At 38.3% G+C, this 19,785-nt stretch overlaps 2 protein-coding genes across 2 annotated transcripts; both read right to left on the bottom strand.

The window, feature by feature from the left end:
• Positions 1-3,792: 3,792 nt before the first annotated feature.
• Positions 3,793-16,904, bottom strand: fam53c (family with sequence similarity 53 member C). The gene is made up of 5 exons (XM_042711016.1): positions 16,422-16,904; positions 11,344-11,557; positions 11,190-11,247; positions 10,035-10,879; positions 3,793-4,983 (listed from the first exon to the last, which is right to left on the bottom strand). The coding sequence occupies exons 3-5, from the start codon at positions 11,194-11,196 to the stop codon at positions 4,711-4,713; spliced, it is 1,125 nt and encodes a 374-aa protein (XP_042566950.1). The 5' UTR covers positions 11,197-11,247; positions 11,344-11,557; positions 16,422-16,904; the 3' UTR covers positions 3,793-4,710.
• A 320-nt stretch (positions 16,905-17,224) lies between these two features.
• Positions 17,225-19,594, bottom strand: slbp2 (stem-loop binding protein 2). The gene is made up of 8 exons (XM_042711017.1): positions 19,505-19,594; positions 19,326-19,427; positions 19,160-19,219; positions 18,947-19,030; positions 18,582-18,728; positions 18,278-18,445; positions 18,053-18,209; positions 17,225-17,810 (listed from the first exon to the last, which is right to left on the bottom strand). Exons 1-8 carry the CDS (start codon positions 19,567-19,569, stop codon positions 17,634-17,636), a joined length of 960 nt encoding a protein of 319 aa, XP_042566951.1. The 5' UTR covers positions 19,570-19,594; the 3' UTR covers positions 17,225-17,633.
• Between the last annotated feature and the right edge of the window lie 191 nt (positions 19,595-19,785).

The raw sequence follows: 19,785 nt of genomic DNA on the forward strand, positions 1-19,785 counted from the left end.
TCCAACCCTGCTCCTGGAGAGCTACCATCCTGCAGATTTCAGTTCCAACCCTGCTCAAACACACCTGTCTGTAATTATCAAGTATCCCTGAACCCCTTGATTAGCTGGTTTAGGTGTGTTTGATTGGGGTTGGAGCTTAAATCTGCAGGACAGTAGCTCTCCAGGAGCAGGGTTGGAGACCCCTGCATTACTGTAACTTTCATGCCCTCAAGTGTCTGTGAGAGGAATCACAACCACTTCCTACTAGCCACTTCACATGACTGAATGGTCAGTGAGCAAAGTTTCAATGAGCCCAAAGAGAGAGAATAAGCAATACAAAAAATCAAACCTTAAATTCATAATCATACTACAAAAGAAAAATTAACCACTAAAAATCAAAAAAAAAAAAATAAATTTCACAAAATAATTGTTTTATGAATTACGAAGGCTAATTTAAACTAAAATATAATTATATTTTGTACAAGCTGTTGGGCATCCTGGAATACACTGCAGAAAAGAGTCATCACTGTGCTTTATATGTGGCATACAGTAGCATAAAAAAACTCATAAACAACTCAGACACAAAATTAATTAAAATAAATAAATAATTACTTTTAAACAACTGTGAATGTAAGATGCTTCTCAGAGCTCAGAGCTAACTCCACTTCTCTGAGCTATACAATTTAAACTAAGAGTGAATGTCAAGATCACAGAACATCTGCAGTTGTAGCACATCACATTACATACATCAAATTTAGTTTTAACTGCCCTCTTGAATATTTAGTGAAGGGCGAGTACCATAGGAAACAGGCAATGATGTGGTCACTGGGAGTGCTCCTGTTCCGCATGATCACCAGCCTTTTCCCCAAGAGCAGAGATATCAGTTTGATGGACACCGATATCTGGTTCCAGCCAGGCTTCTCTGATGGTGAGAAATTTTTAATTAGACAAAACAGCTTTATAAAAGATGTCCTTATGGATAATGCAGGAATCTTTCTCAGTTTTAGAGCTTAGAAAGCGAGTGTAACGTTGAAGATAATTAGCAGACATCTCTCCTTCTTTCTGCACAGAATGCTGCCGTTTTATCCGAGGTTGTCTGAAGAGCGACCCAGAGCAGAGGCTTCATCTGAAGGAGATGCTCTTCCATGACTGGTTTAATGTACCTATAGTCAAAGACAAGCTAAAATGATTTTGAATACATTATCACTTTTTTTTTTTTTTTTTTTTTTTTGGCTTTTTGGTGGTTTAGTTTGATTATCTGAATATGAACATTAACTTCCTTGTTTTACCTTTCAATACCTGCAGTAACTCATATAGTCAATCCTCATACACTGCATAAATAACTGTTTATACTTAACTGTTTATAAATGTTTATACTTTATGAAATATTTTTGTCTAATTTGTACAATTTGTAATTGTTTTTAAGGTCCCTCTCAAAGACAACAAGGACAACCAGCCTTCAACCTGCAAAACTAAAACAATTAACCCCCAATCTCTCCACCTTCCCGTCTTGGCGTCTTGTGGGGCTATCAGGCCTTGGTTGCGTCTGGTGACTTGGCTTGTTGCAGTAGTTTTAGTGTCTTGCTGAACTATTTGGCTAGGGATGTTAGTTTTAAGTTAAGTACTGCACCATCCAATAATATTTCTAAAAATGGAGTCACCTAATCCTTCCCAGAGCTCCCTGTCAGCCTGTCCCACAAGTTCCTGGCACTGCCACACTAGAGGTCCCTGCCACTGGCATGGAGATAGTGCTCACTTTCTCATCCACCTTGGGCCCAGAGATCCTGTCAGGGCCACTGCAGAAATCACTCTGAAGGCCTCCATAAAGGTTCCTGACGCTGCTGCTCCAGAATCTGCTGAGATCAGAAAGAACCCAATCAAAGGCACAACAGAGGTTACTTAATATGGTACCTTTTCAGAGCTGCCCAGGTCCCAGAGCTTCTTGTCCCCTACTAAAGTTCCCCCCATGATCAACCCCCAGAACCTGCAATGGTTTCACAGCCATGTCTCATAAAAGAAGAATCCTCAAAACTTCCTTTAAATTCATGCCACGAATTTCCAAAAAACCACCATCCAATCTTTCTTGTCACAACCTGCCGAAGTTTCGGCCAAGGCTGCCTCAGCGTTTCCTGCCGTAACCTCAGTCAGAGCTTATGTCTAAAGCTGCTCCAGTCCCACAGCTCCCCTCTCAACCTCCCTGGTCCCAGAGGTTCCTGCTAAAGCTGCTCTGGCCCTAGAAGTTTCTGTCTCAACCACAAAAGAAGATCCTCTCACAACCCCAGTGTTTGCTGTCACTGGTGTTATTCCTACTTAAATATGTGTGTCACATTAAAGGGGTCATATGATGTTGCTAAAAAGAACATTATTTTGTGTATTTGGTGTAATGCAATGTGTTTATGTGGTTTAAGGTTCAAAAAACACATTATTTTCCACATACTGTACATAATTGTTTCTCCTCTATGCCCCGCCTTTCTGAAACGTGTCATTTTTTTACAAAGTTCCTCGGTCTGAAAAGCGAGGTGTGCTCTGATTGGCCAGCTATCCAGTGCATTGTGATTGGCCGAATGGCTCAAGCTAGGGACAGAAATGTTACACCCCTTACCATACTGTGATGAGTGTCCCGGTCAGAACACCGACGCAACAAGACAAAAACAATAAAGTCCATTACAAACGAGCCATTTGTTGCATCCTGTGGGGACATAATTACAGATTATAATGACTTATACTGTGTTTTTATGCGATGCGTATCGTGCTGCGTAAACATAAAACCATGTCTGCATTTGTGATCGGAGAAAGAACAAACAAGCGCTACTCTACACTGCTCACAACTCGCGTTTGAATCATCAGTGGCAAATTATTTACATATGAAAACGTACTTACAGGCTGTGAGTCAGAACAGCCGGCATTTTAGTCTACTCTCCCAGCATCAGGAAACAGTCCTCCATATTGCATATATCTAAATATTTGGGTTGAACTGTTCTGGAACAGTGTTGTAAATACAACTTAACCACTGATTTCTAGTTGTGTCCTCTTTTGGAAGGCCAAACAAAGTATTTTCGCTTTCACAACGAAACAGGGTCTCCATAACATGGCACCGGCGGCAACAGCGAGAATCAAAGTTAAGCCTACTTTGTTCTTTCTTTGCGAGAACATTAGGGGCGGCGTTATGCAAATCTTCCCACATCGTGACGTAGACATGTGGGGGTGTTTAAACAAGGCGTTTTAGGAGGGCATGGACGAGTCTTTACTTTTATAAAGAATATTTCTTTGGGTTTGAGACTTATCTATTCACGAACAGCTTGTAACACTCCAAAGAGAAAGGAAAACTCACCAGGTAAGTAACATCTCAAAAAGGAGTTACACTATGTGGCCTACCATTTACTATTTGAAGCCCAAAGTATCAAACAGCTAATTTGTTTTGGTGAGGAAATAAAAGGAGTTACCTGATAGTGTACATTTATTAGAAACCAAAACAAAATATGTGATTTAAACTGTATGAATAACTTAAGAGACATGAGCAATTCAAATGAAATATATACAAAACATGTCAACTCAGATGGCATACAACTTTCCTCAGTGGGACATTTACCATCAAAAGACATGTGATACTGCATTTTATAATGTGCCGGAAATCCCAGACACACCCACACAGAAAAAAAACACCAAAATGCAAAATAACATTACTCCAATAAAAGAAAACACAAACAACATCACAACACAATCAATACACAAATCATTTACTACCATTTTGCCAGCATGCTGCTAATTATTCCAGTTTTAGACAACTCGTTGAGTTAATATTTCAACTCGCTGTAATTTCAAATAAACTTTATTTTTACATAAACTGAGTCTGAATTTATCACACATACAATAAAAAAAAATCTCTAAATGACAGAAATAGCCTGTCTCCAACCTTCAAGCTACCATCTTTACACAACTTATTTGAACAAATACTCGCTGTACTATACAGTATAACAATGTGCCTTCAGAATACAGTGGTTGCGTTCATTGTTTCTTTCTAAATGTCCCAAATACAGTGCATTAATAAATGTATACACATTTCAATTTTAGAGGAATGCATTGTACAGATAAAAAAAGAGAGAGAGAGAGAGAGACTGCAGAAAAAAACAGAACAGCTACAGTACACAATTCATTTCCTTGAGGAATCTTTTGATTAAGAGGAAGAAGAAAAAAACAGGCATCTTAAGGCTTATGTTGAATTAGATGGACCTTCGTCAGGAAGTATAAAGGTCTGCAGAGTAAATACTGCTATGTCATACTGCCCTTTTATATTTCAACTGAACAAAACACTGATATTTATAACCATCATCCAAGAAAGTCTATTCTTACTATCAAAACAAGTCAAGAGGAAAGACGAGAAAAGAAAGAAGCGGGAAGCTGTTGGCCTCCAGTTCCGTTCTGTCAGTTTGAAGATGAATTCTAAAAGGACGTCCGATACACATAAAACTCCTTTCTGAAATATTTGCATCCTTCAGAATGTCTCAGCAACTCATTCTGGAATGTACAATGTTAATGGGTCAGCGTCTGTGACTGCCTGCATATGATAGTAGTCGGCACGTCTTCATTAATGGGCGTCTACGCCTGCGTGCCTCGAGCGAGGGCAGCAGGGTTCCTGAGAGGCCTGCCAGTGTGAGGTAGCAGGTGATGCAGAGAGAGCTGAATGCTGGCGGTGGAGGTGAGGGGGGAAAGAAGATCTCCCCCGGATAACCTTCAGTTCTCCTCAATGAGGGTGATATCTAGTTCAGTACAATCCCTTTCAAACACACTAGTTTGTCCCCCATCACGCTCTTCGGGGTCCTCCTCCTCTCTCTCCTCCTCCTCGTCACTTTCACTTAACGGCCCAATACTCGTCCTACCCAGGCCTTCAGCTGGTGAACATGAGCCTCTGAAGTCTCCAAAAAAAGGCTCAAGGCCCATACAGACGTCCCCGCCACAGGCCAGTCTGCCACGTTCCATATAACTGAGAGGATCTGTGCTTCGAGTCTAAAAAAAAAACAGAAATAAATAGTTACTTCGGTTTAGTGACAACAAAACACAGGCTAAGCAACAATTTATATTTAAGTGTTTGGCCACATTAAACAACTTTAAAAGCTAACACAAGCATCTGCATCAAATAGTTGTTTCTGTTGTGGTCTAATCGAAAATGTTAGCATTAAGCTGCTACAGCCAGAGCCCACTTACCTGACTTTTTAATAAGGATTACTGGGCATATGTCATCAGCACCTAATTAATTTTCAAGAGTTAGGTAGATAAGGTTTATAAGATCGTTTTTATGCCCTTTGATAAAGTTTTCAGAGTGAAGCTGGGAAGATAAACATGACGAAAACAACATTGTACAAACTGTACAGATGCTACAACAACACCACACTGAGTTGCAAATCATAGGGAACCAAACTTCTCATACCAAATGTGATGACAATTTTCATCAGTTTATAAGAAATGTTTGCATATCTGAACAGAAGCAAAACACAGTTTCATTATATATTTTTTCTACAATTAGTAATTTTCAAACCAAAGTGTACATATACACACATATTTTACAATGCTACTCTTTTATAATTAATTATAACTTTTATAATTACACCAGAACATAGTTATTTTACCAAGATACTCTTTAGACAAATGTGGCATGTGGTGGACTTTAGAAATAATAATAAATGGCAAATTTTATTTTAATTTTCCTCTAAATCGATAGATGACACAAAAACTCACTAGAACACTTTTCTAAACATCATTGTTTCTCTAAGCACAAGGAAATTTGGCAGATCTTTGATAGGCAGAAACACAAAAAAGTATATTCTAATAATAATATATATTTTTTTAATCAAATGAAGAACCATTAAAATTACCAAATATATTTTAAGTCAAAGGTTTGATAATCTTAAATTTTAAGGTAATTAAATAAACAGATTTTGTTTTACAGAAGAATATGTAAAAGTATGGTAGTTACTTTATTTAAAAAAAAAAAAAAAAAAACTAAAAGGTACAATATTTGATGCCTTGTTAAATAGCTGGCTGGCTTTTCCAATAGTTGACATGACATAAAATAAGCTGAGTGTCCACCTTAGATAATCACCATTTTTTGTAATGAAACCATCACACTTAATTTATTGTTACTACTAAAGCCATAATGAAAGCCAATAATAATTATTTTTTATTGGATTTCCTTCAAATTGTGTGTGATGCTTTCAAAGTCTTACAAATAGGGCTATGCGATTTGGGGAAAATATCTTATTGCGATTTTTTTGACAGATATTACGATTGCGATTTAATTTGTGATTTTAATTTTGCAAAGTCAAGCATCAGCTTAATATTGTCAATAGTTTGCAGGCAGCACAGTATGGGTATCGTTACCCTGCCGAGAAAAAAACAATAGAAACCATCACAGAAATTCTTATGGTTTCCATTAAAACAATTACAAAATTCCTTTTTGTAGTGTGTTTTGGGCATTATTCCAATAGGAATTACAGTTGTTCTATTGTTTCCCATCTGCCAGGTTACATCCCACCAATAGAATCCATCAAATACCAGACACCATTATAGTTTTCATTAAAGCCAATATAATTCCCATTATAACCCTTAAATCCATAAAATTTTCTATTGTGTTTTGGGAGGCTAGCATATGGAGGACCGAGAGTGTCTTTTATACTGGCAGTCATGCATATGCTCTGGAACAGAGTAATATCGTGTCCACATCGCAGACTTTGCAATTAGCAAACCACAATGTCTGAAATCGCGATTGCGTAATGATAGGGAGAAGAGAGCGCTCAGTGAGTGCACAGGACGGAAATTAGCAGATCGACTATAGATAGCAAGAGATGGCAGATAAAAAAAGAAGATTTCAGAGGAACAAAACATTAAAATGAAGGGTTACGATCACGCAGAAATATCGGAGCAGCTTCCAGGTCCAGGTGAATTATGTTGATTTTGCTTTTTCACACAACTTTTCTGTGTTGGCTTTTGCTTGAATATGCTGCGGCCGGAAGGCAAAGCAGATTCCGCCATCCTGGCTGCCAGGGCGGAGTTATCAAAATAGGGGAGAGGTCCTTTTGGGGTATGGGCGTTTGTTTTGCCGTTTTCAAATATCAACATCGTTTCGCAGAAATCGCTTTGTGCAACTTTAAATGAAAGTGCTACAATAAAAGTAAATTCCTTTATTTATCAAAACAGAATATATGTTACAAACTTTGATAGAGGTGTAAAATTATCCTTATCCACAAAATGTGTTGTTTCATCAGTATTCAATTAAAAACTTCATGTTTTTTTTTTCTGCCATTATACAATATGGATTGCTTTATGAGCAGAGGTGGAAAGTAACAAAGTACATTTACTCGCGTTACTGTGAGTAGCTTTTTTGTGTACTTCTACTTTTTAAAGTAATTTTTAAAATCTGTAATTTTACTTTTACTTAAGTATATTTTGTTTGAAGTATTGTACTTCGCTACATTTTAAAACACATTAATTACTGAGTAAAAAAATAAAAAAAAATAAAAATAAAAATCGCTCCCTGGAAACTACTGCAGTAAATAATGGGCAGGAGAGCAAACTGGCGCTAAAATCACAAAAAAAGATGCAGACGGACAAAACAGGCGTTAGTGGCGCAGACACTGCTGAAAACGAAACCCCGTCATATTGAACTCGAAGGAAATGAAGTGAATGATCACAAAATTGAAGACATAGGGGCAGAAAATTTACATATTTATATCATTTCATATAGTAAATCAAAATCACGCTAAGAATGCTGTCTTTTCCTCCAAAAATCATCATTACATATACATTAGGGATGCTCATTTCGATTAATTTTCCCGACCGACAACCGCCGCTCGTTAATCGATTATTAACCGTTAACTGATAAGATTATAATAGTAAATTGGCATTAAATACAAATAAAATTGACGCGTATCTGTGACCCTTTAATAAAATACAAACATTTTTTTTTTTTTTATCAAAGGGTTTATTTTAACGTGCAAAGTGCAAACAGCAGCATACAGAACAGATCAACAACAGAACCTGAATTCAGTTTAAATTTCCACGCACCTGCAGCATTTCTGACAGTGAGAGAAAAATAGAATAAAATAATACAAACAAAAAAACAAAATAGGCCTACACTAAATATATTTTTTAAACTTAAATAATTAACAAATTAAGATGACAAAAAGAAAACACTGAATCCGTTTGAACGAAGCTTTTTTCAAAACCCGGCAATTTTTTCGTTAGACTAAGATTTTTCGTTAAATAAAAATAGCAGCCCTACCCTCAACACCTTGTCTAATTTTTATTTAAAAAAGCAACATATCAACGTGATGTGGGGTCAGTCTGGAGCGCAGCCTGTTGACAATTAGACCCGCGGCAGAAAACACCCTCTCCGATGGGACAGTACCGGGAATAACGTCTCGCTAGAGTTGCCAGCTTCGGGAAGCGCTTTTCCAAAGCAGCACACATTTCAATAAGTTTTGCTTTTGCGGCTTCTTTCTCCGTTTGTGCAAAAATTACCATTGAACAGATTCTCAGCGTTATCTCCTCAGATCGCCGTTCATCGCATCTTCTCCCTGATAACATGGAGGGCAAAGTTTGTTGCCCTTCATCACTCGAAGCTTTAGGGTGTTTGCTTCGTAAATGGTACTGCATCGTACTTGTGCTACTGCTGTATTTTAATACGGCGCCGCATAATTTACACAGGTAACTTCGTCGCCCTTTCTGTTAAAATGATCCCACACAGTGCTTCTTTTCGCTCGCTTCATTCTGCTTCCCTTGCTCGGAAAAAAAAACATTCTGCAGGCATGTGTCACGTGCCGACGCTCTCCGTGAGTTAATAAATATAGGCTAAGCTATATAGTAGGCTATTTTATTTTTAAACCATGCAGCAAACTAAAAAAAGAACCTTAAAAAAACGTTTTAAACCGTTTAACTGATAGTATTAATCGGTCAAAATTTTTACTTTCGGTTAACGGTTAAACGGTCAATATGAGCATCCCTAATATACATATATATATACACATATATATTTTTTTTTTACAACAGGTCAGTAAACAAGTTAATTAAGAGACTTGCGTTTTAGACACCATATTGCCTGTTTTTGCTCTATTTCGACAACAAAAAATAATTCCAAACACAGCCACCATAGCACAGTTTTGTCTCTGAGCAACATGACAGTGTTTCGTTCCTGAATGAATCAACCGTTTAAATGATTCGGTTCAATCGCAATGACTCACTCATTAACAGTAACTTGCTGACACATACTGGCCATTTTAATTTCACATTTAAAGTATCTTTTGATTTTTTTTTTTTTTTTTAATAATTAATTTCTTATAACTTCAAATGAGTATTCAACATTTTATATCTTGTATATCAAAACATTATTCATGCATTTGTAACTGCAGGTTAAATGCATTCATGTCCTGCATTAAACAGTCTGTAAATACATCTAAATGCCACTTCCGATGAAGCTTCTGCATTTCCTCTGCACTGAAAAGATGAGTTTGTTGATACTGATTTGCCTGGTAACAGCCCAAATGTCGTATTTTTCTAAATAACTGATTCCTTTAATTAAAAACAACTAGTTTGAGATTAATAGGCCTGCCCTGCACCATTTTTGCCTCCCTCCCACTGTTAAAATGCAACTTAGTAATTTTTACTGTGAGTAAATTTAAAATGAGCTACTTTTTACTTTTACTTGAGTAGATTTTTAGACTGGTACTTTTACTTGTACTTAAGTAAAATTTCATTAATATAATGGTACTTTTACTTGGATAGAATATTTTTGTACTCTTTCCACCTCTGTTTATGAGTGTACTGTATGTATGCAGCTAAAGTTAGATAAACGTTTGAACTGCATCAAATAGAAACAGAATCAGGAAATCTGTACCCAGCCCAACTTTGAATGCTATTTTTCATACCAAATTATCCTTTTCTTTTTTGTAATGTCAACTGCCTCCTTTCCTTTTCCATTTCAAAGGCTCATGCTTTCAAAAAAACATATTTTCATAACAGTAGCTCTAGTAACTGTATCTTCAGAATGAAAAGGAACAGCATACCTGTGTCATTTTGGCAAAATCTAGCACAGGCCGTGCACATGGTCTGTCCGGGTCCCTGCGGCGCTTCAGGCCAGGTTTGAGCAGGAGCAGGTCACAGGGCTGAGAATGGCACCTTGGAAGTTGAGGAGGAAGAGCACGGCGCACCGAAGACGGAGTGCTGCAGGCGGACGAGGGCGAGGCAGGCACCGCCGGAGGGCGAGATGTGATTTGCGGGGGCACCGGAGGTGGAGGCAAGAACTGGGCGGCAGCTTCACGGATGAGCACGGGAGAGAGGGAGAAGCGCCTCTGCGGAGGAGGCGGAGGGTGGAGCGGCGAGGGAGAGGAGGAGCATGAGGACGGCGACGGGAAGAAGCAGCAGCAGGCACCACCTCCGGCACCGTCACTCGGGTCCCAGGGGAAAATCCACGGCAGCGGGGAATCTGGGGAAAGGGCCAGACTGAAAAAGGTGGGGCTGGAAGAAGAATGCAGCGAAGAGTTGAGCGAGGAGCTGGGGGCACGCAGTGGACACGGCCCCCCCGCGCCCCCTCCACTGTGGCATCGTCGGTTCACTGGTGTCCAGACCTTGGAGGCGCTCGGCCGCCAGGTGTACCGGCAGCGTGAAAGGTCCTCTGGTACAGACAGCGAACGACAGTGGCGTTTGGGGGGTGGCGGGGGGGGAGGGGGAGGCCCGGGAAAAGACAGGTCCGTCACAGAGGTGCTAGGGGCAAGCGGACGGTTCAGGGCATCCCCCTCCGGCAGGTGGCTTTCTGGAGGACCCAGGGGCACGGGGCCGGGGGGGAAGCTGGAGCTGAGCACCCCCTGCAGGCTGGCCTTCGAAGGAGGGCAGAGCTGCCAGTAACTGCTCTCTGAAAGAGGACGGACAGGGTTTTAGGAGTTAATAACCTTCTGTGGTCCTCAACATCAAAATGAAGAGGTAACTATCAAGGAAAAAGTTTTTTTTTTTTTCACTCTAATGTGCAATTAATACAAAGCAGTTACTCAGAATAGCTGAGAAACTCTGCACTGCAAATTAAAGAGCTAAAGTATTTTAGAGTACAATTCTCTTTTTGTTACTGAAAGGTAAAACATTAATGTGTATATTATTTTCACAATTTCAGTAATCAAACTCATAAATCAATGTTTGATTTCCAGATACTCAAGAGAAAAGTTACATACCAGGCATCAATCCATCTGTGGGCCGGCTGGTTTCGGGGCTCTGACGATGACGTAGAGACTGAAAGAAGTTTTTAAAAAAAAATTATTACTTTAAGAGACAGATAAATGCTAAAGTGAAACAAATCTGTGCTGAGATAAAAAACACAAGCTTTACCAGTTTGCTGTCCAGGGGTTGTTGTTGATGCTGGAACAACGTTGTTGTTTAAGATTTAACGAAACCATGGCATGGCAAAATACAGGAGGAAGGAAAGGTAGGAAAGGAAGGAAAGAGGCTGATGTGCACTAGATAAAACTGAAGCACTGTCCACCAAACATCCAGGACACGCTGCTCACTGGATCTCACTCAGGAACCATGATGACGTCCTCACCTGGGACACGGAAGCAGTCAAAGAAAATATTAGATATAAAATAGGTTTTATTATTTCTTATGATAAAAAACATCCATATTATATTTGGTAATATACTTTTCAGTTGTTTTTGAGTCACAGTATGTTATCATGAATGCTTTTCACTCAAAGGATCAAGAAAAATATAATTTCTCGTGATATGACCCCTTTAAATAAATGCATGTGGACACTAAATGACACATTTGGTTGTTGTAAATACAGGACAATACAAAATGGTGGAACAAAACAAATAAAGTTAACTGGTAAAGTTAAAAATAATACAATTACCAAAACGGCACATTATTCCTGATCTACTCCGACATAAAATGTTTTTTAATCTCCTGTCCCATTCAAAAAGGTGCAGCCCTACAGTTGCACTCACATGTGAGACTTGTCATGTTTACAAAGAAGAATATAAATTCTCGTGTAACTAAAACCAACTCACTGGCTACTCACCATCTCCATTCTGAAAAATCATTAAACACAGTCCTGCATAAAGTGGAAAAAAAAAACTATAATTTTCACCTCCACTACTTTCATAGTAGAAACAATACTCTCGATAAAGCATGAAAGAAATCATTATTAACTAAACACACCCTACATAAAAAAAAAAAAAAAAAATCCCCTTTAATAAATAATTCCTAACAACGAAACTGCTGACATCATACTTTCACACTGAAACAAACATGGAATTTCAGGTGACTGACTTGCATGTATTGAAAGTACCGACAAGAAACACTGAAAAACAGGCTCGCAAAACCCCTAAATACACAAAAGAACAGGATTTTTCTCAAAGGATTTCTAGAAACCAGCTTAATCTGGAAAATCATTTATTGTAATCAGGTTAAAGGGACACTCCACCCCAAAATGAAAATTTTGTCATTAATCACTTACCCCCATGTCGTTCCAAACCCTTAAAAGCTCCGTTCGTCTTCGGAACACAATTTAAGATATTTTGGATTGAAACCGGGAGGCCTGTGACTGTCCCATAGACTGCCAAATAAATAACAGTGTCAAGGTCCATAAAAGGTATGAAAGTCGTCGTCAGAATCCTCCATACAACATCATACATGCAATATGGGTTATATGAAGTGACGGGAACACTTTTTGTAAGCAAAGAAAACAAAAATAACGACTTTATTCAACAATTCCTTTGTCAACAGTCTCCTCTGTGTCTCTCCATAATCACCGTATGCTGCATATGCTCTTCTGTATAATCCGTGCTAGTGTTGCTTTCAGCAATGAAAATTATGACTAAATATCGTCGTCAACGGAACTTTATCACGTGACGAAAACAAGACGAGATGCAACGTAAATGCTGGTCATGTGACGTTGACTATAATTAAATGTATAATGCAATATTGTTGACGAATAAAAACGAGACTAAATGTGGTTTACAAAATAAAAAATGAGTTCGCGTGCACTCAAAGCGAACTTCCGGCAATACTGCGATGACGTCATATTTTCCGCGCTCACCCAAGCGAAGTTGCGGTCGCGTCGAGTATAAATCGCCTTGACACAGAGAAAGGGACTGATGGCTGGCCAGCTGGGGTTCGTCTTTAGATTAAAATTATCATATGTGTACTTCTAACGTTTTTTTTTTTTTTGTGTACTTCTAACGTGTTTGGTTGTTAAAATAAATGTTGTAAATTCAAATCAGAGAGTCTTCCGTGTCTGGAATGGATGTATTCTTGAGTCTATAAGGTAACAATAATATAATAAGATAATTTTGGTTTCGTATATACTACTAGGTACTTGTACTATATTGACTGGGTTAAATAGAATGGCATTACCAAAAAGAGACTTAAATACAATTTTCGTCGACTAAAACTAGACTAGACTAAAAAGAGTATGAACGTGACTAAAACGAATAAAAACTAAAATGACAGCTTCACACAAAGACTAAACTAAAACTAAAATTAAAACAGGCCGCCAAAAACAACACTACGTGCCACATGTTAACAAAGGAACTGTTGAATAAAGTCGTTATTTTTGTTTTCTTCGCTTACAAAAAGTGTTCCCGTCGCTTCATATAACCCAGATTGCACATCTGATGGCAGATGGAGTAATCTGACGACGACTTTCATACCTTTTATGGACCTTGACACTGTTATTTACTTGGGAGTCAATGAGACAGTCACAGGCCTCCCGGTTTTCATCCAAAATATCTTAAATTGTGTTCCGAAGACGAATGGAGCTTTTACAGGTTTAGAACGACATGGGGGTAAGTGATCAATAACAAAATTTTCATTTTGGGGTGGAGTATCCCTTTAATGTGTTTATGATCTTACATGAACAGAATGTTACCAAATTCTACTTAATATTTCAATATTCTTGTGCTTTAAACATAGTTGTTGTTTATTTCTCTTTCGAAGTATCCTCAGATTATGGTTTAACACATTTAATAGTGACCATAAAAAGGTAATCATTTATAAAGCTCTAAAATCCTTACTGACTGATGTTTTAGTGCATTTCCTGCAAATATGGAAAAAAAAATAAAGGGTCTCAATTAAATATTTGCAGTGTCACATGGTTAGTGCAAACTGTCACATGATCAGAGCAGTTTGCACCATAAGATGATGGCTGCATCAAAGCTCCAAAACGAAAGGCTAGTAAAGTATGTTAACAAAGATGTGACAAAGATTTTTGGTCCACATTATCTTTAAGGTGTCTAGTATTAATATATGAATTCACAATAATCCAGTTTTGTTGAGTGTGGTCATAGAATGAGCTGATGGTCACAATAGTGAGCGGTGGGATAACAGTGAATTTAGGTATACAATATAAATCCTATTGCAGTTGTTAGTGAAGGTTGCACTCAGATGTTGCAATGACAAAATATTGCACTAAATTAAAAGTTCAATCATTACAAATAAGTTGCAAAATTTATGTTGTAATACTGGTAGCACTAATATAAAAAATTGTTTATATCTTTTAAAATAAAGTAACAATTTTGAAATACGCTGATGGTTGTAATTGTTTGTCTTTTATCTCAGTATTCTTAACAGTGTTGTATAAGGTTTTGTATGCATAATAGTACCCCTAGAATGTGATCAGCAGGGCTAAGATATATAACAATTTTTATGACTGCAGAAATATGTTAATTCAGCATACACATTATCCCACTGGTCACAATTGTGGCTGACCATATAACACTATTTTTCAAATTATTTCAAAGGGTTACTAATGACACATCATTTGGATATTTTCATGTCTGGGAAAAATTTGGGATTAAACGGGTTAATTAGAGAAAGTGACTGAAACCCTGCTAAGGCCTTAACCCTGCAGGGCACAGGCCCAGTCTGCAAGTGGTCTCCCATTACAGCACACATGAATAGGGACTGCTTGGTGGCAGGTGTCTGGGAGACCGGCACAGTCAAGGAACCGGCTGTTCCGCTGGCCTGATGCCACTGTGGGAACTCCTATGAACACATCCTTCCCTGTCTGTTCTCACGGACACATCGTCCAACACGACTGTATTGATGTATGCTACTGCACTTTACTTAAATCCGGGGCTTACAGGGAGCCACAAAAGAGTGATGGGGGCCCATGGAAAGTTTAAGAGAAAAACAATAAATAAAAAATTAAAAGTAATAAAAAATAATAATAAAAATAAAAAATAATAATAAAAAAATTAAATAAATAAAAATATGAGTAGGAAAGCAACTAAATAATAGTAACTAAAGTAGTTATATCTGACATAATACAGTATTAAAAAAAAAAAAAAGGATTTGGGGGTCCCTCGAACAAGGTGGATGAACAAATATAGAGGTCCGAGGTATCTAAAAGATTGAAAACCTATGCCTTAGTAAGTGAAGTACACCCCAATTCATTGATTTAAGTGAAGAAACGTCGCTAGTAGTGACGTATCGTGGCGGTCACGAGTAGACTCGGGTTTGGTTCCGCCGTTGCCGTGGTAACGCGCTGAGCGGCCGCGGCTGATGGAGGCGATGGCGGGGGAGGGGTGGCTGCTGCCTGTCATCTCCATTATAAGCACATTAAGCGTGACATGTAGCACAACATACCCTTCGTCTACAATACAAATCATTTGCTGAGACTATATATATATATATATATATATATATATATATATATATATATATATATATATATATATATATATATACACATATACTTCCCGATCGCATCGACACCTATAAGTTCATTCAAATAAAATCTCGCTGAAGGTCGGGGTAGGCCACTGGGTTACATTTCTAAAGCATGCGCGTGAGGTTTGCACGGGGCATTTGCCAAGTTTAGCCATTCTAAGCATGCATACACATAAGGCGTATATTGACTTTTGCACGCCGAATGAACTGAGACTATAAATAAGCACTGCTCGGCGTTAGGAAGCCGATAGCGGTTTTATCGCGTGCACCGGTTGTGCTCTGTTTGCAGTTTGCGCGATTTTGCAGATTACGTTAGGATATAACACACCAAAACCTAAAACTCCAAATCTACATTTAGCTTTTAATAAACCGCGATTCATTTCATGATGATTAAAAATAACACTGTATGACAAGCCAATCAGGAACAGCCGACCCGAGCTATAGGTAACGCGGTGCTGTAAACAGGCCTATTACAGAAATAAAGATTTCAAATGTCTTTCCGTCACATACAGCTCGTTCCGTTCGCCAGCCTACAAAAGCAAATTACTGCATCCCTGCCATGTGCTGCAGATTTGTTTACACACGTTTATGAAAAGCAATTCTGCCCCTCGAACCGATTTCTAGCTGTTAAGCCATGCACAATGAGCCTGACTGCAGTGACACTAACTTACATATCACATGAATAACACAGCATTTAAACGAAGATGCACGGAGGATTTTCGACGATAATAGCTTACCTTGAGTCAACCGAGAGTGGTCGATAAAACCCCAGGCCTTGTATGTTGCTCTCAAGCCGATTCGGTACAAGAAGCTAAAGCAGGTCGTGTTTAGCCGTCTACACTGTCCTCGCTTTGGCCTGGAAATAAATCTCTATAAAATTACCGACTGCTCTGCTTAACAAAAACATACCGTTGCAGTAATACGCTGGATCATAAGCGAAGACCGACAGAAACTATTTAAAGGATCGTGTAAAATTGAGGATTGGTCTGCAGTTGCACGCTTGGTCGATACAGACGGTCTTCTCAACGTCGCCCACTAGGGGAAAAATAAGTGCGCCCCTTCTATGGAGGAATTTGTAAATAACATTCAGAGCCGTCTTCATACACACGCGTGGAAGGTGTACGGGATTTGGTAGATGGGAGCAAATATTATGAGGTGAATAAATTAACAATATAAACTCGGAGGTGTCACAATACAGTTCAGTGAGGGCACTCGACTCTCTTTGGACTGATCCCAACACAAAACAAAACTAAACACAGAATCAAAATAAATTTATTCAATTCAGAAGGGATTTTCCCATGTTTTTGTGAATAATTCTAATTTATTGTTTATTTTCAGGATGGATGTACATTTAATAAAAAAATAATAATTAAACATAAAAATTAATAGGGTGAAATGGAAAACAACTGTACATTTCTCCAAACAGTCAATAAACTTGCATTGCTCATGTGCTCAGTTCTTTGACCTATAGATGGGAAAGAATGTTATGCATGTGAGAATGCATTGGGTGAGTTGGTTTAATGAAGCATACGAAGAAAACTATTTATTGACATGCAGAGTCAGCTATAGCCAGTCCACATCTTTATTAGTTTTTCCTATTCATAGAGGTCCACACAAAAATAAAAATAACTTCTGAACTTCCTGTTTTTAGAAAAACAGTGACGTGACAAACAGGAGGGAAAGGGTGTTAAGAACACAGAACAAAAGGAACAGAACCTGTGCTTTTGAAGGGAAAAAAAGATTAAAGAAAATCAAAGTGAGGAACAAAGTAGCAGGTCCTTGAAAGTGCAATATTGAAACATTCATTTGGAGAGGATGCCTTGATTACGAAATACAAAGTGCACAGCATACTGAACTAGGAGACGGTGATCCAAGTGTAATTTAAACATGGCTGGAGAACAAGCTTTGCACCTGATCTGTGCAGAACATTGGCATGATTTGATGAGACACTACATAAATCTCCAGAAAGGCTCTTCATGCAGTAAAGGCGCCTGGTTTTGGTTGTGGTCAATCTCAAGAAGAAATCGCAACCATCCTAGGACGTTCTCCTGAGCCGTTAGGTGACTGCTAAAGGCGTAACCCAATCCAGGCTGAGAGGTTTGGCTCTGATGACATGGGACTTTAACCTGGACAGATGAATCTTGTTAGCACGGAAACCATGCACTGTACCTTAAGATCATTGGCTTTGTTTAGAACAGCATTCTACTCATGATAGCTGCAGTGCATGGCATGCAAATTTTCTGTATGCATACAATAAGTGCTTTGATTTGCAAAAAAAGGTGCAGCAAACTTAATCGTTTAACCAATTTTGTCTAGTGTCTTCAGCAAATATACCACTTAAACAATTGACTCAATATTTAAGTCTGACCTGAGTGGCATTAGAACCCAGCCAAGGACCATCAGCTGACAACTCAGAAGATTGTGAAACAATAGACGACATGGTATCCACCGCCATTTCCCATTTTGTGCCCTCCTTTTCACCACCGTCATACAGCTCTGTGTTCATCTTCTCAAGAAAGCTCTGCCTAAGAGCATTTAATTCAGCCAATAAATAGAACTACTGCAAAGTCAAAAATTGTCTTTGAAGACTTACAAGTGATCAACAGGGTCTTGTCCCTCCATGTCTTTCTGGAAAGCAGATGGCAGGTCCCATGCATGAAGCGCTCTCCGCCAGAGACGGACTTGCATATCCCAAGATCTACGACTATATTTGCGGTATTTGTTTGGAGTGGAAGGGTGAATCCCAGGCACACGCAGACGCCTAAATGGTTAGGAAATACAATACCCCGAAATCTTTCAATACAATCAGGAGAACATTCAATAAGAAGAAAAAAAAAAAAAAAAAAAGTAAAAAAAAAAATTATTTCCTTAATTAATAAAATTTCACCAATTCTCACTTTGGAACCTGCTGAACATAGTTCTGGTATCCACACGTGTTCTTTCCATACTGAATCTGTTTTTGTCTACGCTTCAAAACTGCCTCATTAATCTCAAATTGTGACGGGTCAGCATTGTGGGGGCACCACTGTCGCCCTGACGGTGACCTACAAAGCAAGTGTTATTTAATCAGCTAAAGTCAATATCAACTTCATACTTAACAGAATCTCATACATAAACACATACGGTTTATTTAAAACAATCCTTTCATTAATAAAAGCTTTTAAAAATATTCAATATTATTTAAAAAAATGCATGCATGTAGAAAAATTAAGTTATATTAAAATATACTAATTTTCTCTTTTCAATAACTGTACTAAATGACCTCTTGACCCCATCAATGTCTTCAGTTCCAACAGCAACACTAGCTGTAGACATCTTCAGGATGCACCGCTCAAGAATGGATGACCTGAACAGAGAATCAACCATTTAAATGGTTAAAAACCTCTTTAAATGACTTAACTTCTAAAAAGGTCTCATACAAAATTTTTATACTAAAACAAAATATGCAATCAAAAGACATTAAACAAGAACAGACCTGCGAGGCTTCTGAACAACAAAAATCTTTTCATCATCATGTGAAGGGGTTTTAGAGCAGCTGGGAAGGGGATTCCACAGTTCACAAATCAAGATCAAATAAGCTTATAAGCTATAGCAGAAAGAAAAACGCATCATGTTGCTCCTCAATCAACAGAGATATTTACCTGACAAGACTATCATACACTGAACTGCAGCCTGGCAGGAGCCAAGGTTCTGGGCTGCATGGGAGAGAGTGCGTTTTAATATTGAAATGAAGAGGCAGACCTCTAAAATACAAAAAAGACAAGCTACAGCAACACATAACCATATTTTAAACTGATAAAATGAATTTGGAAAAACATACAGCCGCGACTCAAAGGGGCTTTCTATGCGTGTTGTCATGATTTTGGCTAAAGCCACACAACACATGAGTTTGACAAAGCTTTTATCAGCGGCAGGTGTAACGGGGCGGGGCTTAACAAATGAGACAAGTAAGGCCACTAATAATTAAAAAAAATAAGCAGAACATTTTATAATAGTAAATAATAAAATAAGATACTGTCGTGATAATGCGTTCGTGTGAAAGGAAATAACTGTGCTTTTATTTTGAAGTGAAAATGTCTAGCGAACAGTCTCCAGTAAATA

This window comes from Cyprinus carpio, chromosome A21 (genome assembly GCF_018340385.1).
Source record: "Cyprinus carpio isolate SPL01 chromosome A21, ASM1834038v1, whole genome shotgun sequence".
NCBI classification, from domain to species: Eukaryota; Metazoa; Chordata; class Actinopteri; order Cypriniformes; family Cyprinidae; genus Cyprinus; species Cyprinus carpio.

Bases quoted from the DNA above. Each gene is read 5' to 3' on its own strand.
- fam53c (XM_042711016.1), bottom strand. The intron at 4,984-10,034 runs GTATGCTGTTCC...TTTTTTTTTTAG, and splicing joins ATTTTGCCAAAATGACACAG to ACTCGAAGCACAGATCCTCT.
- slbp2 (XM_042711017.1), bottom strand. From the start codon at position 19,569: ATGTGTTGTGTGGCTTTAGCCAAAATCATGACAACACGCATAGAAAGC. The intron at 19,220-19,325 runs GTAAATATCTCT...TCCCCTTCCCAG, and splicing joins GTGTATGATAGTCTTGTCAG to CTGCTCTAAAACCCCTTCAC. The intron at 18,210-18,277 runs GTAAGTCTTCAA...AAATGCTCTTAG, and splicing joins CAAGACCCTGTTGATCACTT to GCAGAGCTTTCTTGAGAAGA.